General features: G+C 39.2%; 1 protein-coding gene across 1 annotated transcript in view; it reads left to right on the top strand.

Annotated features, from left to right (window-relative positions):
* Positions 1 to 19,081, top strand: part of MAST4 (microtubule associated serine/threonine kinase family member 4) — an 880,190-nt gene that overhangs the window by 821,823 nt on the left and 39,286 nt on the right. Inside the window, exons 15-19 of the mRNA XM_006870995.1 lie at positions 4,395 to 4,603; positions 6,811 to 6,949; positions 9,403 to 9,535; positions 10,416 to 10,581; positions 13,069 to 13,170. Of these exons, the coding sequence (XP_006871057.1) occupies positions 4,395 to 4,603; positions 6,811 to 6,949; positions 9,403 to 9,535; positions 10,416 to 10,581; positions 13,069 to 13,170 (749 nt within the window). The remainder of the gene's footprint in view (positions 1 to 4,394; positions 4,604 to 6,810; positions 6,950 to 9,402; positions 9,536 to 10,415; positions 10,582 to 13,068; positions 13,171 to 19,081) is intronic.

Here is a 19,081-nt window from a genome sequence, read left to right as displayed (position 1 = left end):
TTAAGAATAATACTTCCAAAGAGTTATGTTTTGTGTGTGTGTGTAAGTGCTGTGGAGTCGGTTCTGACTCATAGAAACCCTGTATAGGTTTCTGAGGAGTAGCTGGTAAGTTTGAACCGCTGACCTTTTCGTTTAAACCAACCTTGAGGTCGAGTGTGTATCCTAAGGCATCACACCGGGACACAGAGTTGTTAAGTGCAATCAGTTCGGTTCTAACTTCTAGGAGCAGTTGGTGGTTTTGAGCCCCAACCTTGTGGTTAGTAGTCCAGTGTTTATCCTACAGTGCCATACCAGGACTCTTCCCAAAGAGTGCAAAAATGTAAAGAGCCAAGAACATGAAACCAAAACACACAGCTCTAGTGTAGGCTAACACATTTCCTTCTGCAGCTTGATCAAGATAACAGTGTACCTATAGGATTCATTTCACGGGTTTAGGGAAAAATTCTAAGGAATTAACTGGTTATTTTAAGTGTGTCTTGGCAAGGGAAAGCAGGAAGTCAAATCAAATTTGATAAAAAAATCTGAGATTCCAGACTGAAATCATATTTCATATAATGCCACAGAGAGAATCCTAAGCAGGATCATAGTCCAATGGGGTCTTGGGTGTTTACCTCCTTTTTTACCATCATAAAATCATACACAACTCTGTTCTTCTTACTCCACTTCCTGTCATTCTCAGATACACTGTTTAACAATTAGTTACATAAGAAATGGTGATGCTTGATTATAAATCAAAATAGCAACCTTCCCATAGTCTAGATGTGAAAATCAGAATATCATCTGTTTCAAGGTTCTTACCTCTAATCTTTAATGTGAATTGTTGACAGAAGAGATGGCAAGTAAACTATACTCCAACTGACTTTTAGTAGGCAGGTACTAGTTTTTTGGTTTGTTCTTTTTTTTAACCTTTTCACATTTGAATTCTAATTGCCATTTTTCAAAAATGCCTTTTTACTGTAATATTTGTTTCCCATGCTTGTCTTATACTGGTGGCAAGGATAAGGTCTTTTATTTGCTCTTTCATAAAAGTACCATCTACTACCAAAAGAACAAACAAATCTGTGTTGGAAGAAGTGCAACCAGAGTGCTCCTTGGAGGCCAGGATGGCCAGACTTTGTCTCTCATACTTCGGGCGTATTATCAAGTAGGGACCAGTCCTTAGAGAAGGAGATCATGTTTGGTAAAGTGGAAGGTCAGTGATAAAGAGGAAGACCCCCAGTGAGATGGATTGGTACAGTGACAGCAGCAATGGACTCAAGTATAGCAACAATTGTGAGGTTGGCACAGGACTGGGCATTGTTATGTTCTGTTGTGCATGGGATCACTGTGAGTCAGTACTAACAGCAACAGTAGCAATGACAATCTCTTACTGTAATGAGCATTGGATTAGGAGCTGCTCAACTTTTTTGTGACTGCTCGCCTTTACCTTATCCATATTTGGAAAAAAGAAAAATAGAGTTAAAACCTTTAATCTGGTTCAGAAAAGAGAAGGAGTTTCCTGACTAATGAGAAAGTTGGTCAAAGTGGAAATCATTTATGAAATGATACATTCTTTAAACATAGAAAGTTGGCCAAAGTGAAAACCAGTTCTGAAATGATATATTCTTTAAAGATTTTGTTGTTATTGTTAGGTGCCATCGGTACCGACTCACAGCGACCCTATGCACAACAGAACGAAACACTGCCTGGTTCTGGGCCAACCTCACAATGGTTGCCATGCTTGAGCCCATTGATGCTGCCACTTTAATTTAGGGTAAATTAAATGTTTTAGTTTACCTTAAATATATATAAAGATACTGTTCTTTTGAGGTCAGACCAGTCTCCTTATGACAGCCAATAGAAACCAAACATAATACATGGTCTGTGTTTAAAATTTAGCTTCTTTAAAGGTGAAGCAAGAAAAAACAAGCCATCAAAAGATTGAAGTAATCTATAGAATTGCAAATTTTATGATTTTTCCAATTCTTTATAATTTCCTCACCCACACTAAATCAATATGAATTTTATTTAATAGCTCACTTTTATCAAGACTTTCCAAAGCATAGGATTAATGCTTTTACAGGTGTTTTGTGTTTTTTTTAAATAAACACATTACCTTTTCACACTTAGGTTTCAAGTTTAATTATTTAAGTTACTTAATTGCCATATCAAGTCTAGCTAGCATCAACAGGTATGGGAATTAAAGTAAACTATATCTGGGCAGTACAAATGTTTTCGCTCTCAGCAACCAGCCAAAAGGTTTGCAGTTCAAACTTACCTGGAGGTGGTATCTGCTTTCGAAAGATTACAGCCTTGAAGATCCTGTGAAGCAGTTCTAGTCTATACCATGCATTATCAGACTTAAAGGTAACTAACAGGAAAAAAAAACAAAACAAAAAAACCCAACAATAGTGGAAGCCCAAGTGTATGGGCATCCTAAGAGCCCAAGTAGTCATAGAGAGAAAGCCTTCGGCTCCTGGCTAGTCAGTTCTGACCAAATGCATTGCAGTAGGAATAATTGTTATTGTTAACTGCCATCGAGTCAGTCCTGACTCATAGTGACCTTGTATAGGAGTCTGAGGAGTGGCTGATGAGTTTGAACCACCGACTTTATGGTTCAAGTCGACCTTGCCTGACTCATAGTGACCTTGTATAGGAGTCTGAGGAGTGGCTGATGAGTTTGAACTGCCGACTTTATGGTTCAAGTCGACCTTGAGGTTGAGCACTAATACCATTTGGTTATTCAGTGAGGTGAGCGTGTGGAGTTTGGTTAAGAGAGTTTCTACTATATAATGAAAGAAGAACTAGAGAACCAAAAACAAGAGGAGAGAGGAAAAGGAATAAAGTCAAAAAAATTTTAACAAAAAGAGTAATATTTAGGCAAAGAAGAAAGTGTGGTTTTGTGAGTGATTGAGAAGACAAAGATAAAGATCCAAATACTTGGGGGAGGGGAGGGAAAGGAATCACTAGCTGAACACTTCAGGGGGCAATATGAATGTTAAAAACTGGAATTGTCTATGATTGAAATGTACATAAATTGATCACCGTGATATAACGGTTCCATAGGAGCACTGGGGATCCTAGTCTTCCTTGGCTACATGCCTGATTCATCTTTCAGGAATAATGAAAATAACTAGTGAAAAACACATCTCAGGCCCGAAAACCCTGTCTGTTTCTTAGGAGGCAGCCTACTGGATATTCCATGATTGATGGCTCTGGGTAAATTGCTACATATTTGATGGCTGCTTAATCTGTGAATTCAAACCTGTTCTCCCATGATAATGACAAATGAAGCATGACTGTGAGAAAAAGAGCCCATCCAAGCACTTTTTTTTTCTTAAGAGTCCCCACCTAATAACTTGCCTTTTTATTTGCCTCCGCATGATTCAAAAATCCCTAAAATCCATTGTCTTTACCCTGCCAGAACTGGCTCTGCAGATTATGTGGGTGAGCCTTTATGCAAAGATCCAGTACAACCTGGTCATTTTACAGTAGAGCCTTGTAACACCAGGCCCATGGGTTGAAAGGAACAAAAATGTTGGGACTCCTTCCCCTCTAGGTTGGGAAATGTATTTCCTGTTGTGTATGAAACATGGAGGTCCATCCATAGTGAGAAAATATGCTACTTTTTTGTTGCAAGACTGTCTCACATAACCAATGACACACTTCTCATTGAGCTGGAAATTTTATGGGAAGTAAATTATTCTCCAGTTAGAAAGCAAGCTATAGTCCTTTTTGCAGATCCCAAGGGTAGTATATAAAAAATTCTGCTTTAGTCAAGAAAAAAATGCCTAATGTTTATCTAACACTAGAAAGGCTTGTGATATGTATGTAGTTTTGTTAATTCTTTCCTCTTCTGACATACTGGATTTTGGTGTTTTTTGAAGAAAACCTGAAAACATCAACTAGCTGTTAGAGAATCACTCACTCTGGAAGCTTCCATTTTCTTACTTCTGTAGTAAGGATGCATTTATGTCTTATGTATGATTTATGACCTTTATTGAAAGAAGGCTGTTGGTAGCTGCTGGTGAGTTGGCCCCTGACTCACGGTGACCCGATGCATAGCAGTCCTGTTGTGACCCTTAAGCTTTTCATTGGCAGGTTTTTGAAAATAGATGGGTCAGGCCTTTCTTCTTAGGAGTGCATTGGCTGGGAATCAAACCCAGTCTCCAGCACAGAATTCAAGAAATTGTTCCACTGAGCTACTACTGCCTCTGTTGTAAGAATATCCTCTGCCTCCCTCTCCCCAGCCCCCAAATCAAATGAGATGTTTATTGCAGCTAGTCTAGCTTGTGTGGACTGAATGCCAGCTGCCATGTGAACTTAAAACAACTTGATCACACGGTTTACTGTTTCCAAGGAGCACCCTCCTCATGTCCCTTCCTGCGAATCCCAACACTTATGCTCCTTTTCAGGGCAGTCTACTTTGTTCGGCATAAGGAATCCCGGCAGAGGTTTGCCATGAAGAAGATAAACAAACAGAACCTCATCCTTCGAAACCAAATCCAGCAGGCCTTTGTAGAACGGGATATCCTGACGTTTGCAGAAAACCCCTTTGTTGTCAGCATGTATTGCTCCTTTGAAACAAGGCGTCACTTGTGCATGGTCATGGAGTATGTGGAAGGTAAGTCAATCTCTGATGTCGGGAACTCTACATACACTGGTACCCAGAAATCTCTTGTTCATTTCATGTTGCTGAAACTTCTGTGTTTGTGCCCCAGAATGGCTGTATCCACCTAGGAACTGAAGCCGGATAATGCCCTGGCTGTATTCCCAGTCATTATCTTTTGATAATTGCTTGTAAAGTGTCTGCTCTAGGATAACAAAGGGAAAATTAGTGCTATTTGGGGAAAGGTTGTTTTTCTTTTTTTAATAGCTTTTAATCCTAACAACCTCCTCTCAAATTGGTCATTAAAGTTGGAATATAGGTGATGGGATTTTCCTACTTATTTTATCACATATTATAAAAGCATTCATTACAATTGTTTTGGTTTTTTTTTTTCCTTTTTAATAACGCAGTCATAAAAATATAGCTTTTTAGTCTAGTAGCAAACCCTGGTGGTACAGTGAGTAAAATGCAAACTGCTAATGAAAGGTCAGCAGTTCAAACCCAGCAGCTATTCTGTGGGAGAACGATGTGGCTGTGTGCTTCTATAGAGATTTACAGCCTTGAAAACCTTATGGGCAGTTGTACTTTGTCCTTTAGAGTTGCTATGAATAGGAATCAGCTAGATGGCAGTGGATTTGATCTGTAACAGTACGGTATGCATAGAAAAAAAGTTTAGGAGAAAGAGATACATTTTAGAAAATCCAGCCAGTCAGTCAGTCTTTCTGATTTTCAGTTTTATGTTTGCTTGCTTTTTTCAACTTTATTATTAAGGTTTGTAGTTTACCTCTTTTATACTTTTATTATTGTTAAGTACTGTCAAGTTAGGTCTCATTCTTAGTGACTCTGTATAAGGATTCTGAGGCTTTGAATCTTTGCGGGGGGCCGAAAGCCTCATCTTTCTCCTGTGGAGCAGCTGGTGGACTTGAACTGTGGACTCCATGATTCCCAGTCCAGTGCTTACATATACTTTAAGTAATCTTATTTCTATCAATTTTATAATAAATTTCTGAGTGTTTGGGGAGTCATGACTTTGTTAACATAAAGTTAATAAAATGAGTAGATCATCAAAGAGTGAAGTAATTTTTAAAGTATCTAAGCTCTTGCCACTGAACATAGTTTAAAAACATTGGTGGTGGTGGTTAGATGCCATGGAGTTGGTTCCGACTCATAGTGACCCTGTACAGAGTTTCCGAGGCTGTAAATCTTTACAGGAGCAGAACGCCTCATCTTTCTCCTGCGGAACAGCTGGTAGTTTTGAACTGCTGACCTTGTGGTTCGCAGCCCAATTCATAACCACTACGCTACCAGAGCTCCTTTTAGAACTTGACAAACATAAAGGAGCCCCCGGTGGCTCTGTGGGTTAGGCATTGGACTGCTAACAGAAAAGGCGGTGGTTTCAACACACCAGCCACTTCTCAGGAGAAAGATGAGGCTGTCTGCTCCCCTAACGAGTTACAGGCTCTGAATTTCATGGAAAATTCCATTATCTCTTAAGTCAGTTTTTCCTATGAACTTTTGATACTGTTTCATACTTTGCATTATTATGTTGCAGCCATTTTAACAAGAACCACAATAATAAAACTAACCCGTACAACGTACTGAATATACATTGGGTAATCTTCTACATTCTTTCAATAGATTATCTCCTTTAACTCTCACAGTATTGCTAAAGGAGACGGTACAGATGAAGGAACCAGGACACAGAGAGATGAAATAGTTTGCCTAACACCTCTCAGTCAGTCAATATCAGAGCTAGGAGTTGAATAGAATCTCTAGGTTTTATATTGAGCACATTTAAGTTGTCACTGTAGGATAGGCACTGGACTGCTAACTACAAGGGCAACAGTTCAAACCCACCACAGCTCCTGAGAAACCCTACACAGGGCCTCTATTATGAGACAGAACCAACTCTATGGCACTGAACAACAGCAACACTTTAAGTTGTCATTGTGTTAATCCTTCTTCAAAGTACACTTCCACTTCAGAGTCACAGTATTTCAGTGTTCTGTTTGAGTACTACTTGTATAAAAATCTATATTTTCTTGATAGCCCATCTAAAGTAGAAAAATGATGACTTAAATAAAACACATTCACTTATGATGATGGTATACTATGTCTACGGGTAGGGATGATTCTGCTTTAAAATTCTGTGACCTAAACTGATGATCTTCTTTAGTCCTAGCTGATCATATACTGCTAAATGTTTTCCTTTTGTTTTCTAGGAGGAGATTGTGCTACCTTAATGAAAAACATGGGTCCTCTCCCTGTTGATATGGCCAGGATGTACTTTGCAGAGACAGTCCTGGCCTTGGAATATCTGCACAATTATGGAATTGTACACAGGGATTTAAAACCAGACAAGTATGTACTGTAGTGAAACATCTACATCTTTATTTATTTATTTATTTCATTAGTTTCTTTTTTTTTTTTTTTTCACCATGGCTTGGGTCAGGCACACCCCAGTCCTCAAGGTGACATCTTTGCTTATCAACACCCCAAAAAGGTCTTGTGCAGCAGATTTGCCTAATGCAATAAATGTCATTTGATTTCTTGACTGCTGCTTCTGTGAGTGTTGATGGTTGATCTAAGAAAAATGAATTCTTTGACAACTTCAGTCTTTTCTCCATTGATAAGAATGTTGTTTATTGGTCCATTGGTGAGGATTTTTGTTTCTTTACACTGACATGCAATCCATACCTTAGGCTGTGGTCTTTGATCTTCATCAGTATTTAAAATCCTCTTCACTTTGAGCAAGCAAACAACCACCTGGTGAGAGCTAAATTCACAGGCAAGAAAATATGTGGGAAATCCTGCCTGTAATATAAAGTGGATTAAATACATTCCTACAGAGTTTTCTCCTGCTGTTGGTCCTGGTGAATGTAGCACTGTGGGTTGTTGCACTGGACTGCAAAGTCGGTTTGAACTGCAAGATTGGCGGTTCAAGCTCACCAGCATCTCCTTGGAAACCATATACAGTGTTGCTATGGGTTGGAACCAACTTGACAGCACTTAACAATAGAGTCAAGTCCTTCCTTAAAAAAAATTTTTTTTTTTTTAATTCTGTTGTATTATTTCAGATGGTTTCTGAGAACCCAGACACATAGAGATTTTGGTCAGGGTGTGCCCATGGTGCCATGTGATTCAGTGATGATCTGGCCGTCCTCCTCTGGTTTTCATTGTGCCATGTCACACTCTCCAGCCACTATCACGAAGTTGCCTCCAGTCAGCTCCTTTTCTGTACATCTTTATTTTTGCACACTAAAAGTAGTTTCTTATTCATGACTATAAAAAAGGTTTTCTTTTAATGTTGCTTTGCTCATAAGTTTTCTTATGGTGTCCTCAAATGGGTTATTTTGATAGTGGTTGGTGGTTGATGGTTATGTGCCATGGAGTCAGTTCCGACTCATAGCGACCCTGTACAGGGTTTCCGAGGCTGTAAATCTTTACGGGAGCAGAAAGCCTCATCTTTCTCCCGCAACAGCTGGTAGTTTCAAACTGCTGACCTTGCGGTTCACAGCCCGATTCGTAACCACTACGCTACCAGAGCTCCTTTATTTTGATAGTATATATAGTAAATTTTGTATATTTCTTTAGAGGCTGTGATACATATATTAATAAATTATGGGAAACAAGAAAAAAGGTAAATATAAAGGAAAGGTTAATTTTTTTAAAAGTGAATATATAGTGAATATATTTATATACGTAAATATAAAATTTTGAATATTTTGAATATTCACACCTGGAAAACGGTTAGCTTTTTTCTTCATAGTTTCTGCATTCGGCATCATATATAGATAATTCTTCCCTACTCCAAGATGGTATGCATGACAATATATTAAATTTTTCTTTGAACTTAATTTTTCGTTCAACTTCTAATCTGTCTAGGGTTTGCTTTGATGTCTGATAAACAACTTTTCCCAAATAACTGGGCATTTATTGTAATACTATTATTAAATGTTTCATGCTTTCTTCCCTAATTTAAAATGCCTCTAATGCTTTACATGTTAATGTATAATGATTTTAGATTCCTTGAAATTTTTATAAGTTTGATTTGTGGTCATTACAGAAAACTTGGAAAGGATAGAAAAACATAAGAAGAAAAATATATTTATTTGCAATATTGATACACAAAGACAATTACTATTAATATTTCAGCATATTTCTTTCTACTTGCTTTTTTTCTCTACTCAAATTTTTTAATAAAACTAATGTATTGCTACATATATTCTTTAACCTTTTGATTTTCCATCTAAAGGCAGAAATTCACACATGACACTGTCAGATCTGAATTCTTTGGATATATAGGAAATTCTGGGGGTTTGGGCTTTAACAAGGAGACATTTAAATTAGGGCTGGCCATTGAAATCTGAACCAACACTGTGTCTTTTGTCAAGTTTCCTCTCATGTCTCATTTGAATCCCAGATGTCTTGGTCATCTCAGTGCCTGATGTGTGACATGGAATTAATGGTAGCATTTTCTTTTCTGAAAATGAAAAGGGGTCAGAGTTTCACACTTTAATTTTTCAGAGCGTTTCTGAGTATTGTAAATGATACTGTCATTGCTACTCCAACACAAATGAGCTGGGTCTGGTTGCTGGCCTGGCTCTCCCTTGTGAATTACACTCAGCTGTTAGATGCAAGTATTTGACATCTTTGTGTGACTTTATCTCTTTCCACACTGGCTTTTGTGACATGGTTGATACCAGTATATTAAATACTCTTACAGACTGACTATGAGAGAGAAACTGGGATCCTTATTTAAAAGAGCCAGCCTTCACTCTGATCGTTGTCCTGTATGTCCTTCTAATTGATAGTTTGTTGGTGACTTCCATGGGACACATAAAGCTGACAGATTTTGGATTATCCAAGGTGGGACTGATGAGCATGACTACCAATCTTTATGAGGGCCATATTGAGAAGGATGCAAGAGAGTTCCTGGATAAACAGGTAAGCATGGATGCTTTTCAGATAAATACAGAGTACAGTACCATGAAGTTCTGAACCAACTTGTCTAGGCCATCTTCACATTAGTTCTGGTGGTGTAGATGTCTATATAAGCCTTACCTTTAATAAAGTGCAAATTGCTCCCATTTTTCTCCCTGGGCCTCTTTGAACTGCCCACTCCTTCCATATCCCTCCCCCAACATTATGGTCTATTAGCAAGACAAACGATCTAATTGCAACCAAGTGAGAGTGTGAGAGAGACAAATGGAAAGCTGTTGTTGTTTTTTTTTTTAAGAAATTCAGGAGTCTCAGTAGAGTGTTCATGAAACTCTTGATGCATTGTACAATCACCGATGCTAAAATCCCAGCCATGGCCCATTTCCCTTTAAGCATGCCTCATTACCATGTGTCCACAATCTGTTCATTGTGAAGTAACTTAAGGTAAACCTATCTCAACTGTCATCATTTTATGAAATAACCGGAGTGTGAATATAATTTTGGTCATATAAACAGTGATACTGTTGCTGATAGTGACAGATGAAAATGCACTCTGATTTTAAATGCAAGGTTTGTGTATGTTTTTAATATGGTAAAATGGAGAAAAGTACTTAACAGGGTCAAATGCTTCATTTGAAATTAAACATTACACATATTTCAATATAAGAGCAGGCTTTTAAACTTCTCTTCTTTGGTATTTAAGTATTTCATTGCCTTTGGTATTATCGATAACTGTTTATAATTGCTGTTTTTCAGTTCTTTATTCATGTGATTCCATGTGGTTGAGCAGGTGTACTCTGGGCAAAATAATTGGTGTTTGGCCGTCTTGCTCATTTTAATTCATGTCTAATATTCCAATTATTCTAATATTGCAATCATCTCTTAGGTATGTGGCACACCTGAATACATTGCTCCAGAAGTAATTCTGAGGCAGGGCTATGGAAAGCCGGTGGACTGGTGGGCCATGGGGATTATCCTCTATGAATTTCTGGTTGGATGCGTGCCATTCTTTGGGGACACTCCAGAAGAGCTATTTGGACAAGTCATCAGTGGTAAATATCATCAGGAGTTATCTTGAAGCCACTGTTGGGAAGCGGCTATTTATTGTCAATCTGTAGAGTGTCGTAGTAGTGTTTACTATTAAAATATTCACCTTTATCAAGCAGTTGAGCCAACAAATTAAAAGAACTCACTCGTCATAGCTCACAACTGACTTTTACCATCTCAAGAGGGTCATTTGTGTTGGAAATTGATCAGAGGTAGTTTTGCTAACATAGAGTTTGGAGCTGTACTTGCAAATGCAACCAACTTTTACGGTGTGCCTTTTCCCCTAAAGGAAACTGCTGTGGGATTTACAAATGATTCCATTGCCATCCATCCCTCCTTTCCATAATAGAAACTTTCATCAGGGAAGAAAAGGTTAATGTGGATAGCATTTACATAAATGGGGAGAATGGCTAATGGCACAAAGAAGAAATTAACAAAAATGTAATAAACCCTAAAACAAATGTCTACCAAATAATAAATAATGAGAATGGGAAGGGAGCAAATTCAGTCCACAGATTGTTAATGATTTCCTTGGTAGTTGTTATGGTGTAATGTTATTTCTGTAACAGCTGTTCATCTTTCATTTAAAATTCAATAATCTTTAGATCTTAACCTGCAAGCTGACCCTAACTATTGTTGTGCGGCTTGTGGCAAAACTAAATGATAATTAAATAGACTCTATCACTACCCTACCTGCTGTTATTATGAATTTCCCAGAAGCATAGATCAAAAGGGCCTCTCTTTCTGAAAGTTTGTCAGTTGTCACTGAGATTTCTACCTACCTCTGGTCTCTTCTGGACTGTGCTTACAAGGCCCAGTGAAAATAGAGGGAAACAGATATTTTGCATATGAGGAAGCTTATAATCATAACATTATTCTCTATCACTGACTTTGCAAGCCAGACATGTTTGTAAACTTTAACTAAGTAGATTTGTGAGTTGCCTGCAGTGTATAACCCTTTATACAATATCTGAACTCTTTATGGATTTATAACTAGGCTGTTTTCTGATATACCAAGGCCTGAATGGCAAAGGGAATCAACTGTTTAATTAACACAAGCAGCAAATGCTGGCTTTGTTCTTGATGCCTTACGGCTCTGATGCATATTCATGTTTTATTTTCCAAATCAGATTTAAACTGCAGCAGAGGAAGCTAGAGGCAGGAACACACTGAAATAACTCATGTTTTTATTGCATTTCTGTACACACAAGCATGCATACCTATCTCCAGGCAAACTCCTTTAGAATGTAGAGCATAGTCTACTATTTATGACAGATTTAAAATACTTCATTACAATGATTACTTTGAAGGCTTTTCTTTTACTCTCTCAATCTTAGCTTTTTGACCTTTCCTTTGTACCTGGAAATATAGATTTTGACAAAACTATTTCTTGCTTCTTGGAGAGAAATACCCCTATTTGACTCTAACCAAATTCTCAGTTCAACAGTTTCAAAAACCAAACCCACGGCTGTGGAGTTCATTCCAACTCATAGTGACCCTGTATAGGGTTTCCGAGGCTGCATCTTTATGGAAGGAAACAGTCTTGTCTTTCTCCTACACAGATTGGTGGGCTGAACCACCAACTTTGCACTTATTGGGCTACTAATACCTAACCCACAGTGCCACCAGGGCTCCTTTAGTTGAGCTTTATAGGTGATAAAACCACACTCATTGATGAACTCTGGATGAAGGACCACCTAAAACACAGGTATTCAGAGTCTCTGTTATATATTATTGTTGTTACGTGGCATCAAGTCGGTTCTGACTCATAGCAACCCTGTATGAGTAAATCTTTGTGGGAGCAGAAAGCCTCATATTTACCCCAATGTTATATTAACCACTCTTGAGGGCTGGAAGGAGTACTGGTGTGGTCCTGTGGGATAAAGCACTGGACTACAAGGTCGGTTTGTACCACAAGGTTGGCAATTAAAGCTCACCACTCCCTCCTTGGAAAGCCTACACAGGGTCACTGAAAGTCAGAACCAATTTGATGACACTTAACTACAGGAAAGGCTAGAAAGAGTCTTGGTTTGGGATTGTAGGATAAGGCATTGGACTGCCAGGTTGATTTGAACCATAACGTCAGTTACATAAACTCACCAGCTGCCCCTAGAAACCATGTACAAGGTGGCTATGAGTTGGAACCAACTCAACAACAACAGCAAAAGCTAGAAGGGCAATTTGTGGGGAGTCAATTCTGCCACACACACTCGAAAATAAAAATACAGAAGGCATTGAAATGGAGATACTAATGACTGAACGTTTTCTCCCTGCCTGGTTGAAAGCTTTGCTGGTCCTGTCAATTAAAACAGGGCTTCTTATACTGAACTGCATCAGAATCAGCTGGAAAGCTTGTTAAATTACTGATTCTGATTCTGTGGGTGTGGGATGGAATCTGAAATTGAGGATTTCTAACAAGCTCCCAGGTGATGGTGTTGGGACATGGACCGCCTTATGAGCGATAAGGTTGTAAACGGTTTTCTTCCTTCTAGATGAAATCAACTGGCCTGAAAAGGATGAGGCTCCACCCCCCCATGCCCAGGACCTGATTACTGTTCTTCTCAGACAGAATCCCTTGGAGAGACTGGGAACAGGTTAGAGCACACGTGTTATAATTTTGCTAACATGTAAGAAACACCGCCTATGTGGACATGCTGAGGCTTTCGTGTCTTGTTTTTGCAGAGGAAACATCTGTTAGTTGATGTAGAACATGACTACTGCACATTACACGAACAATATTTAGGGGTTTTCATTTTTATTTTTTCCCTACAGAGCAGTATGTACATTAAGAGAATTGGCTGTTGTTTGTCTTTGTCTGTTTTTTATTACAAAGGAGAATTCTCAATTTGCTTCAGTAAGTAAAACGCCTCCGAAAGACAACTTCTGAGAATACATGTCAATTTCCTGACCTGAAAAATATGTATCTTAAATAATTGGAAGGAATAATTAGAGATGGGGAAGCCTTTAAAACAATTGCTATAAAATATATATATATAGTTGTTATAGTTGCTGTTGTTAGGTGCCGTCAAGTCAGCTGCATCTCATAACAACCCTGTGCACAACCAAATGCAACATACCTAATCCTGCACTACTTCACAATGGTTGTTATATTTGAGCCCGTCGTTGCTGGGTGTCCCTCTTTTTGTGCTGAACCTCCATTTAACAAGAATGATGTCCTTCTCCAGGCACTGATCCCTCCTAATAACACCCCCTGGCTTCAGTCACTTCGGACTCTGTGTCTGACACATAGAGACCCTGTGGAGGGTTTCCCAGGCTGTAAATCTTTATGGGAGCAGAAAACCCCATCTTTCTCCTGTGAAACTGCTAGTGGATTTGAACTGCCAACCTTGTGATTAGCAGTCCAGTGCTCCTTACAAAACTAAATGTTGTTGTTGTTAAGTGCCATCAAGTCAGTTCCGACTCATAGTGGTCCTGTGTAGGGTTTCAGAGGAGTAACTGGTGGATTTGAACTGCTGACCTTGTGGTTATCTGTCCAGTAAATCAGCAGTGGTAACTTTGCTTTGTTTTCCATGTGAATCTACCCTCACACATCATAGAAGACATCAGAGAAGTTCCCACCAGCCCTTTCATTTTATTCCTTTTTTCATGCCGACCCTGACACTAAGAGCAGTGATTTGGTTGTTGTTTTTGTTAAGTGACATCAAGTCAGTTCCGACCCATAGCAACCCTGTAAAGAGTTTCCAAGGAAGGAGCAGCTGGTGAGCTTGAACCACCGACCTTGCAGTTAAAGTGCCACACTGTAACCAACAATAATCTGAACTTTTCTTAACAAAATGCAGAAACAAAATAACATATTCTATTGGTAGAGATAAGTATAAATATATATCATTTTCTCAGCTACAGACTACCAAAAAAAGGCCCTTAGAATTTTGTAAAGAACATAAAGTAAAAGGACTTTATGCTCTTATCAGCCTATTTGAGTCCTGGTGTGGTGCTGTGGGCTAATGCATCAGACTGCAAAGTCGTTTGAACTGCAAGGGCAGTGGTTCAAGCTCACCAGCTGTTCCTTGGAAACCCTATCCAGGATTGCTATGGATCGGAATTGAATCGACGGCACTTAACAACAACAACAACAACAACCAGTCTGTTTAAGAGAAAATTGCTTCAATTTCCTAAAACCTACAGATTGATGTTTAGGTCACATATTAATCCTAGAGGGCAATATTGACATTTAAAATATATACTTAATTATATATTTACATAACAATTACCATATATGTTGTTGTCAAATGCCATCGACTCAGTTCCGACCCATAGCAAACCTGCACAGCCTTTCCAAAGAGTGACTGGTAGGTTTGAACCACTGACCTCTTGGTTCAAACTTACCTTACAACACTCCAGGACTCCATGTCCATATATGGTGGGTACCAAACCAAAAAAAAAACAACAGTTGGTTCCTACTCACTCTGATTCTGTGTGTCACAATAGAACTGTGATCTGTAGGATTCTCCATGGAGTCATGATGTTGCCCTGTAGGATAAGCACTAGACTGCTAACTTCAAGGTCAGAAGTTCACACCTCCCAGCTGTTCCTTGGAAACCATATACAGGGTTGCTATGAGTCCAGAACCAACTTGATGACACTTAACAATGACAACAACATGATCTTTCGGATGCAGATAAATAGCTTTCTCTAGAGAAGCCTTTGGCTGTGTTCAAACTGTGGGGGCTTAAAAGCATTCCTAGAAAAACGGAATTGAAAGATAGTGGATGTTTTCCAAGAACTTTATGACACTTCTATGTGTGTGTCTACTATAAAGATTTGACCCATCAACTCATAGGCTTTGGAAAGGGTTATCAGTACATATACTTGTTGTTATTAAGTGTCGTCGAGTTGATTCTGACCCATAGCGACCCTGTATAGGGTTTCCAAGGAGCAGCTGGTGTGCTTGAACCACTGACCTAATTACCTAGAAATGAATACCTGGGGTTGAGTCTTCCTATCCTACCAGTCATCAACACCCTGGTCAAGAAGAGGAAATTAAAAACCACTGCCTTTCACAATTAAGGATCTAGTAGGTATGTTTCTTGTTGACTATTCTTCCTGACGGTTCTGTTACCAGCTTTTTGTGTCTGCTTTTCTTCTTTCTTTCATTCCTTATATTCTAAATGGACAGTCAGACCTAGAGATCTCTCTATAGCATCCTAGTTTGCCCAGGATGAGAATTTATCTAAATGAGACTTACATATTAAGCATAACCTTGCACACACACATATAAATTCTAGCCAGATGTCCTTTGGTGGTACATTCAGTCATATGCTCAGCTGCTAACTGTAATGTTGGAGGTTTGAGTCCATCCAGCAGTGCTGTAGAAGAAAGGCCTGGCAAATCTTCCTCTGAAGAAAGCAATCATTGAAAACCCTGAAGAGAATACAGGTTGTGACGGTCTTGATTTTCTTCAGTGTTTTTGATTCCTTGATGACATGTTGATGCTGAGCTATTTGCCATTTTAATAGAAATGTCAGAGAATATTGAAGAAATAATTCTCTCCCCATTTTTTTTCTTGTGCTCAACCAAAGAACATTAGCCACAGACCCAAGAGTTTCTCTTAGGTGGTCCTCCTCATTTGCTCACAGATTTCCTTGTTGGAGGGCGCTGCTCTTGGAATTGTGTAATTATGATAATATATTTATAATGATGAATTAGAGCAGGGGTCGGCAAACTACTGGCACCAGGCCAAAACCATCCACTGCCCCTTTTTGTATATAAAGTTTTATTAAAACGCAACAATGCTATTCATTTACATATTGCCTATGACATCTTTCATGGCTACTCTGGCCACGTTGAATTGTCACAGCAGACTAAATTATGCCCTACTTGATGCTTTACAGAAGCATTTTCACAACCCTACATTATAAATTCCAACTAAGAACAGTGTTCAACTGGGGAAACTTAGTTGAGTTCAGCTTTTTACATTGAGTAGTCTGTGCCCTTTTGCCTTTTTCTTTGGCTGAATGGATCTTTAACTCTGGAAACCATTATAACATTGTGACTGAAGAGTCAAGGGGTTAGATTTTAAATGTTGGCCGTACCACTAAGTTACTGACCTTGCCAGGCCTCAGTTTTTACCAGGGAAATGGAGCTAGTAGTACTTCCTCACAGGATTATTGGGAGGATAAAAGGAAATCATCCATGTAAGTGCTTAGACCAAGGCCTACTTTCTGTTGCTGGTAGGGATGGTTTTAAGTTTCTATGTTTAATTCATGGTTTCCCTTTGGTACACATGAAATATAGAAATAGAGGTGGCACCCCGGCATTTGAACTGATTGCAGTCTTTAAGCAAGAATACTTGATTTTTTTTTTTTAACCACTCTTTTTTTGGTTTTGCACTTGTCTGAAGTGACTAACAAACTTGTTATTCCCCACCCTCTGTGGCCTGCAGTCAGATTTGTTTCACGGCTCAAGAAATATGTGGAACTGTCAAAGAATTTGTGTCAAGGCTGTGTACAGGCCGAATTTTGAGGAGTGATTTTTACTCACTTGAGCGAAGTATACAAATCAGTGGCATTTTATGATTGTCTTGAAATAATACAAATATCTATTATGCATCCCAGAAAAACATTGTTCAGCCATCCCAGGAAAACATTGTCCTATACTGTGATTGGAAATATATTTGGAGAGCTAACTCTTTCTCATAGAGACTCAAAAGCCCCCTTCCATTCTTCAAGTGTCAATTTGGAACACTTTTCCAGTGAATATTCTGTTCATGTTGTCCTCCTCTAGACACTTGGATTTTGGATTGGACTTGATTTAATGAGACAAGACTATAGTGATGGTCAACACATCCATGTGTCCACATATCATTTGCTGCAAGTTATTTTTCTGCACATTTTCTCCCTGACTACTATTTGGGGTCTTTTCAGGGCTTGACAGTTTGAGGAACAAATCCCTTAAGAGAAGCCCAAAAGAGACACTTAAGTGACCCTGACCAAGTTCTTAGCATTTCAAGAAGTGCTTGCCAAGCAGGCAGGTCCATTGTGACAGTTCCCACTAGTGCCTGGAGAATTCGACTGAGAATCCGACTGCTCTGCTATGCTGCTTCCAATGACAGCATTTTGTACTTAATGCATATTTATCAGGCAAAATAATGCACCGTGAAAGTGTGCGAATGCACATTTGCTCAAGAGAGTAGAGAAGCTGAGAAAAGGGGTGTGAAGAACATAATGGATGTTTAAGAAAATTCCATGAAAGGAGAGAAAAACTCAAGGGAGAGCGTTAGTGGCAAAGCATAACTTGCAATTTGGGTACTTGTCCTGGAACTATACTTTTGAACTTTCAGAGTATTGAGTGGCAGCCTGGCTCATTGGATGTGAGAGCTGCTCAGGTGTGACTGCCACCCATGTACCAACTGGGAGACCTTGAGGAGTTGACTCCCTGATTTCAGTTTTCTACTGTCTTGGTTTCCTCGGGCTGCCATCAGAAAATACCACCAAGTGGGTGGTTTTAAAGAACAGAAATTGATTTACTCGGTTCTTAGTTTTAGAGGTCAGAGTTCTGAATCCAGGACAATGACAAGACCATGTTCTCTCTCCTCTGTCTTCTCTGAAAGGGGAAGATCTTTTCTTCTCTCTACCAGCTTGTACTGCTCCTTGACTTATAGTTGTATCTGTACATGGACTTGTCTGCCTATGTATAATCCTTTGTATCTGTTACTCCCTCTTATAAAACACCACTCAGAAAGGATTAGGATTAGGGCCCACACTACTCTGGTATGACTTAACTGAGAATATCTTCAGAGAAAGATCGGATTCCCCAAATGAGATAACATTCACAGGTACAAGGGGTTAGGACTTGAACACAATATTTGGGGGACAATTCAATCCATAGCACCTACTCTTTGAATGTGTTATACATATCTCACAGGGTTGTTGGGAGGAATAAATGCAAAAATGTTCATATAGGCATCTAGTAGTTAGCCTGCTGCATAGTAGGAACTCAAGACATCACTTCCCCTTGCTGTCCCTTTCTTTGCATCCACTGTGCATCTTTACAATGAGAGCCCTTAGTTGTGGCATTCCTGTCTCTGGTGACTTGTTTTGGAGCCTCAATGCCCTTATTGATAGTTTGCAAAGATAGTACCAGAGGTCATTCTCCCTGTTTGTCCCTTTAATTCTTTTCTTCTACATCTCCAAAAGTCCATGAGCAATAGGACCCAGTGATAACCAGCCCTCCTCAGTGAGGTACAAAGGCCAAAGGATGAGACATGTGAGTTGAATCAGCAATTGCCTGTGGTTCCTTGGGGAGGACCCATTTGTCATTGTCCACTGAGATGAAGCTAAGACTGTCATCTCCTTGGGTCGTAAGTGAAGGGGTGGGGGAAGGGATGAAAAACCTGATACCGGATATGGCCCGGAAGTGCCATTTGAGCCCTTGGCCCTAGAGAAACTGAGCTTTTCTGGGTAACATTGAGCAACCCCAGAATGTCAGAGCTGTGTCACTTGAGGTGATCTCATGAGCAGCAGCTGAAATATTAGACACTGTGGT

This window comes from Chrysochloris asiatica, unplaced genomic scaffold (assembly GCF_000296735.1).
Source record: "Chrysochloris asiatica unplaced genomic scaffold, ChrAsi1.0 scaffold00157, whole genome shotgun sequence".
Lineage (NCBI taxonomy): Eukaryota > Metazoa > Chordata > Mammalia > Afrosoricida > Chrysochloridae > Chrysochloris > Chrysochloris asiatica.
The sequence above is the reverse complement of the archived record's forward strand: the minus strand, read 5'-3'. Positions and strand labels throughout refer to the sequence as shown.